Source organism: Cryptotermes secundus, unplaced genomic scaffold, assembly GCF_002891405.2.
Source record: "Cryptotermes secundus unplaced genomic scaffold, Csec_1.0 scaffold423, whole genome shotgun sequence".
In the NCBI taxonomy this organism is placed as follows: Eukaryota; Metazoa; Arthropoda; class Insecta; order Blattodea; family Kalotermitidae; genus Cryptotermes; species Cryptotermes secundus.
The window spans coordinates 15-6,757 of record NW_019731985.1 but is presented as its reverse complement, the minus strand read 5'-3'; the positions used below and the strand labels follow the sequence as shown (position 1 = coordinate 6,757).

Below are 6,743 nucleotides of genomic sequence, written 5' to 3'. Positions count from 1 at the left end.
TAAAAAAAAATTAATTAAAATTTTTATATAAATTCATCGAAGATATAGCGCCCCCATTCCACTAAATTCCCCCGTTTTCCTTGAATAAAAGTGACTGAAATAGACCGTGCAATAAATCAAACACATGTTTATTCTTCTTGCATAATCCCTTTGCATTTCTTCTCTTTGATGCTAAGTAAAATGACTATCACTAGGGCGTGCCCGTTCTTTGCGAATTGTGTTCTTCAAGAATGTAAAACTTAATATTACAAGGGTTGGATAAAAAGTAGTGGCAGTGCAATCCAATCTGCCCCTTCGTGCCCTATTTTATAGTGCCTATGTCAATATTATCTCCCCATCTTCATCTAGGTTTCCAAAGCCTTTTCCTTCCTTGATAATTTTCGGTCAGACTTTTGTAAAATTTTCTTCATCTCTCCCACGCGTATTGTATTGTCGCGTGATTGCAGTGTGACTGTAGACGGGGTTCGGATTGGTGATCGGATTTATTGGACTCTTTGATACAGCGCCTGACTACAATTTACAGTTCAATATCACACACACAGCAGTGTCCACAGTAATGCCTTCACTAGCCGTTGCTCGGTAGCGGCTTCAACGGCGGACGTTCCTTTTCCTCTGGGTTCCCGAACTATTCCCGGCCTCAGCTACCTGCTTCTAACAGCAACAGCTCACAACGACTGAACAGCAGCAGTCCTCTGACTGGCTAACTCACTCACCAACCAACTCCATTCCACTGACTAAACTCACTCCTCACTAACCGTCCTGCTTATAACATCTTGGCACGGACCGCACATAAAACACATTTCTCCTATTGCTGTTTACGTTCCATTGCTTAATGACGGTCGTTGTCTAATTGTTTCTTTCGCGGTCGTTGCCTAGCAACAGGTCTACATGCCACAATATTAATTTATGCCCGCGACAATATTAGATGAAGATTACAACTTCTGAAACACAACATTTTGTAATTTTCACAATTCTTTTCTTAGTTCCTCTTTCTTTGGTTCAGACATTCTTCTTGGCACTTTATTTTCATGCAACTTCACTGTACGTTTCGCTGAGATTCATTTTAATATTATCCTTACACTTTTGTGTTGTCCTCTCCCGACTGAAATCTTGTACGCTAAGCAATTCTAGAAAGTTTCCAAATTAAGTGAGAAGAAACCTCCAATATTAAAAGTGCTGTCTCCTGGAAAGTGACGCCGTGTAATTTGGTAGACAGAAACCAGCGCTGTGGAGGGGTTCTTCAAACCTACATCAGGTTCAGCACTTCGGCCTTGACTCTTTGCGGGTACGTCTGTGTGCGAGGGGAATCCCCTAGCGCTGCAAGACAGCAGGAATAAACAATGACGAAATTGCTTTCCGTACGAAGTTTGGCAAATAACCGCATCGAGTCTGCGTGTGTGTGCACATGGACTTAAATTATGTTATGAAACCCAGGAGTTGCAGACTTCACATCATCAAGTGAAGGGACGCAGAATTCGAAGAGGACCTTGCAAAAAAATGGAATTCGCATGTGAAGTTGGAACATGTGACGTGAAGCAACAGATTGAACTTGATTGTGCATCTGAATCCATTAGAAGTCTCGACGCTCAATAGGATAAAGCGCCCGACCTTGTGACACGCGCCTGCCTTATATCGTGACACAGGCTTCCATAATGAAAACAGAGAAGTGAAACACAGAGCTAATTTCGCAGCAAATTGAGATTTTCAGCCCAAGAATTAAAGTACGTCACAAGGTTTAACCTGTGTCTTAATATTGCCACCGCATTTATATTGGTTTTTAGGTTTTACTTGGTCATAATTTTATTAATTTTTCGTTTTGCAGGAGTTAGACTTAACGACAGGCACGGGTATAAGGAGAATTGGTCTAATCGATGCTGGAATTTTGTGCCATTGTGGCCAACACATTTTATATTAGCGTTACAAGGGTTAATGCATGGCTTCTTGAATTGATTTACTGTAACGGGGTTGCCGAATTCTCCAGAATTACCAGAATATAATCCAGACACGATTTGGGAAAGTCGGAAAGTCTAGCTGCAGCGGGAGAAACATTCACGAATGTACAGGAAAGTGTTACAGCTTGCTTCAGGTACAGAGAGGCTGTGAGACTGTTCAGGTTCCTGCTTTCGCCCTGCAGCCCGAAAGAGATTTGCGACAGTGTGCAGAACCGTACTCACAAACCGGCAGAGAGGGGGTCCCCTGAATTTGAGTATTTATTTTACAGGGCACCAGTATCACGAAATTTGATAGCCCTTCACAGGGCTGGATATAAGAGTGAGCGACCGGGGCTGTCGCCCCATGAGGTCCACAAAACAGGAATAGGACACAACAGACATTACTTTTCTAAAATTGTGAAAAGTTAGTTTGTATTTTTAGTTACTGTAAGAAATGAGGACAAAAGAAATAAGTGTTTTGTTGTTACTGTTAGGGGCTTCCATGTTTCTAGTGCACCGGGGCCTGCACAATGTGGCCCTGACCCGCGGATGAATGAGGTACCTCGTGAATAACACGGACTGTGTGTCGCGTTGATGCCCGCAGGTTCCTGTGTAAGATGAGCGAGGTGGCGGAATTCTTCCGGGGCCGGGCTGTCCTGGTGACGGGAGCCTCGGGCTTCATGGGCAAGGTACTGGTAGAGAAGCTCCTGTACAGCTGCTCCGATCTGCGCGCCATCTACATCCTCATGCGCAAGAAACGCAACAAGGCACCGGAAGTGCGCACGGAGGAAATGCTGAAGCTTCCGGTAAGCATGCCTGGAGTCAGCCATGTTGGCCTTTCCAATTCCGCCAAAGCAATTTTCGGTTATATTATCTGAACATAGACCAATATCGGTTTGAAGTCATGACATAGCAGTCATCTTGCCGTTATACGCTGCAGAATAGATGCAGCCGAAATATTATCAATGAATAATTTTGACAACTTATGACATTATGCGCATAACACAGTATTTACATTGTCTATAGTTACCTCGAAAACCACAAGATTTGCGGAATAAATGCACTTCGCAAAAATATATGCCTCATTGCTCTCTGTACAGGTATTTTGGGGGGGGGTACATTTTTCTCTCCCTTCAATACGAGCATTTAGTGGTTTAGCTCAAGGTGCCAGCAGATATTCACGTAGGTCTTCATGCAAATCTTCCGTCATTGTCTAGTCTAATCGGTTCTAACGATGTATCTGACTATGTATGTGTGTAACGCTTCGGATTACTGAGTCCACAGTTCGGACGCAACAATGTAGATGTCTCCAACCCATTCACCTGAGGACGGAAACAGATCTAGTTTCCGAAACGTTCTATTCTTTAGAATACCGGACGACGGACAAAGTTCAAACAGTCAGTAATTCCGAGTGTCCGTTATTGTTGTACGATTTTAACCGAAATTGGAACGTGTGGATACATTTTATGAGAAAACTCTTAATATCATATTTAACGAAAATATTTCTTACGGCTGTCCAGTTGTCACATGTCTGCAGACAGATAGGTGGACAGACATTGCAGAGATAATGAGCAGTTTTATCGCAACTTCCTGTTGAACACGTGCCGATAACTTACCGGTTTCGCCTGTTTGGCAACTCTCAAGTTACACTTAAGAATTCCCCAGTTCAAACTTATTCATAGAACTAAGCAAGGCCGTGAAATCCGGTCAGTAAATTTGAGAGACAAATATTTGAGAATGGGGTGTGTTGCACAAATTTATTTTATGGTTTCTGCCAGGTAGTTTTTCTGCAAAGTTCGTGAGGTTAACAGTATGCCTGAGTTGTCACAGATACGAGCATTGGGCTCATTCCATTGCGAACAAAATCTCATATCTTTCACAAAAACGACAGGAACAGCCTCAAAGAGTTGGATATAACGAACGAACAAATATGTCGCCTTCATCTTCAGAGTACAAGAATGAGTTAAGCAAGAAACAGCATAAAGCATGTAACAACCAGGTCTCTGCATTCTCCTCCGAAACGTCGGTTGACTTTCAACGGACTACATGGCGTTATATCCTAGAAGCTAGAACTCTTCGTAACAAACTCTGTGAAAACTTCAAATTCTGTAAGAACAATCGTAACATAAAGGGAACAAACAAGAAAACATGGATATTCTTTTCTGTGTTGTAGCGAAGTTTAAATACCTTGGGATCTCTCCGAATTTTTTAACACAATCGATGTAGACGAAATTTTATTTTACACTCTACGCCGAATCATTATCCGACGAACATAATTCTGATTCATATGAATTCAATTAAACCTCTATTTTAGGAATATATATGGCTCAAATCGAATTTTATAAATTTTCTCAAACAGTTCACATTATAGGCACTTCGTAGACGGAATAAAATTTAGATTTTTAAGCTCTATAATTTTTATTAAAATATTTTTTAATGTTGCGTACATTTAAGTATCGGTGTGTGAAATGAAATAGTATGCATCCATTGGTGCAGACATTTCGTAACATTTCGACCACAGCATTCTAGAATAAGGCAAATATAGCAGAAAGTGATGTTTATGCAATTTCCTTCGATTCATAAAAGTTTAAATTCTTCACGCTTTTTGTACGAAAATGCATAATGAAACACAAAGCGATTATAATGCATACATTTATCACTAATTAATTTTGTCAACAATATTCTTGTATGCTACTTAGTTAGTTAGTTAGTTAGTTATTGGAGAGGGTGGGTTTCCCCATGCACTTAGATTAGTATTGGTCCATTGTGCTTCCCTCTATGATATTCTACCAGTCTCTATACCCTACCGATATTGGTGCGATCATCAGTCCCGACCGAGCCAGCGAATTCGGCCTCACTGGCTTGGTGGTATTTATAATGCTTCCCCCATCTATCAGAGGCGTTAGAGACTACTGTTGGGAACAAGTCCCTCCCGGAGGACTTGTTCCCTGAATTTTTCCGCCCTTAAAAATTCGACGACCTCCGCCGGGTTTGAACCCGCGTACCACGAGTCATGAGGTGGGAACGTTACCTCTAGACTACGGAGGCCGCTTTGTATGCTACTTAGTTTTAAGTTGTAAATTTAGTGCCCATTTCTGCCACAAGAGCTCAGTACTATATATGTAGGAAGGAAGTGAGAGCTGACCTACACAGCAAAGAATTAAGGTGGACGATTTGAATGAAATTAAGTTTACGCAGAACCCGTCGGTAAATTTGAATGCATTATTATTCATGAGGTTTGAGGGCTTTGAAGATTTGGATTGTTGCCTTCTGTCCCATGGTACAATGTAGTCTTGTAGGTTGCCAGCTAAGTTAAGTGAATGTTACCCTGAAAATATAGGCAGCGGGTTCCACCGAAAACTTTGAAGACAAACTACCAGGTTTCACGGTGTCTTCCCAAGGAAGTTGTTATAATATGTTACTTACAAAAATCAGTAACTGCCTACTAGATTATACGGTGTCATGACCCAGAAGGTTACAATCCAGAACTGTTTCCCATCCTTAAAGGCCTCTGGCTGGTTATTAAACAGAAGAAAAATATGTATTACGTTAAACCTACAGTCTCCCTCCCAAGCAAAATAAAAATATGTGGAAGGCTTGTTGAAGCAGATCGAAGAGAAAGTGTACCACTGGGGGCATGATGTCGCGACGTACCGCCCGGTACCCTGCGTGTCTGCAAAGTGCAGTTGCTGCCTTGGTCTCCTCCACTGCAGCTTATTAATCCTTATTAAGACCACAGGAAGAACTCGCTGGATAGGGTATCAGACCATCGCAAGGCCCCCTACAATCAGTTCAGGATTCTCTTCTTGGTGCTACAGCCCAATTCTCCCCCCTTTCTTTATTGCTAGTGAGGTGGGACTGAGTCCCTTGTACTGCGGCCACTTCTGGCCTATTGTACCAGCCCCAGATGATAGGTGAGGGTGATTGTGGAGCAATTGGTGGAATGAACATTGGCAGGGGAAACCGAAGTACTCGGAGAAAACCTGCCCCAGCTCCACTTTGTCCACCACGAATCCCACTTGACAGACCCGGGATCGAACCCGGGCCGCCGCGGTGGGAAGCCAGCGACTAACCGCTTGAGCTATGGCGCGGCCCAATTCGTCCCTTAGTGTCCTCTATTATAGGGGTTATCTGTACCCTTATTACAACGTCCAGTATGACTTTCAGTGCAATGCCTATCACAGGAGGACAGAAAGATTCAGGAAATAACTGGGGTTCTAGCCCCGGACCCTAATGTCCCAGTCAATATGTCGGACTTGCCCTCCTGTTCACGCAATGAACTCCTGTACTTCTGCTGCAGTTGTTCCACCGCCTGCGAAATGAGAAGCCCGACGCACTGAACAAGCTGGTGCCTGTCCACGGCGACGTCACGCTAGAGGAGCTGGGTTTGACTCCCGAAGCTAAAACCAGGCTCCAAGATGAGGTGTCCGTAGTGTTCCACTGCGCGGCCACCTTGCGGTTGGAAGCGAAACTAAAGGATGCCACCGAGATGAACACGGCCGGAACGTGGAGATTATTGCAGCTGGCTCGGGGCATGATCCACCTGAAGGTACGTTTAGACGACCCTGTACCTACTGCTGTGTTTACGTAGCTATTTCTTATCTTTCTATATTCTGTGCAAACTCCTCGCATTATGTACTTCAATCGATTTTCGTCAGTTAGGAATGGAAATAGCTAGTCAGAGTGGTGGCTGGCCTGCCGACTAGATTATCGGGGACTTGGGTTTCGATTCCCGGCAGAGAGCACAGATTCATTTAAGCTCCGCAGCGTCCAGACCGACCCTGGGTTCAACGTAACTTCCCGTCCAGTGGG

At 43.5% G+C, this 6,743-nt stretch overlaps 1 protein-coding gene across 1 annotated transcript in view; it reads left to right on the top strand.

The window, feature by feature from the left end:
• The window catches only part of LOC111867441 (putative fatty acyl-CoA reductase CG5065), a 19,049-nt gene extending 12,512 nt beyond the window's left edge, over positions 1–6,537 (top strand). The window contains exons 2-3 of the mRNA XM_023857319.2: positions 2,536–2,737; positions 6,232–6,537. Coding sequence (XP_023713087.1) covers positions 2,549–2,737; positions 6,232–6,522 — 480 coding nt within the window. The 5' untranslated portion in view covers positions 2,536–2,548 and the 3' untranslated portion in view covers positions 6,523–6,537. The remainder of the gene's footprint in view (positions 1–2,535; positions 2,738–6,231) is intronic.
• The last annotated feature ends 206 nt before the right edge of the window (positions 6,538–6,743 follow it).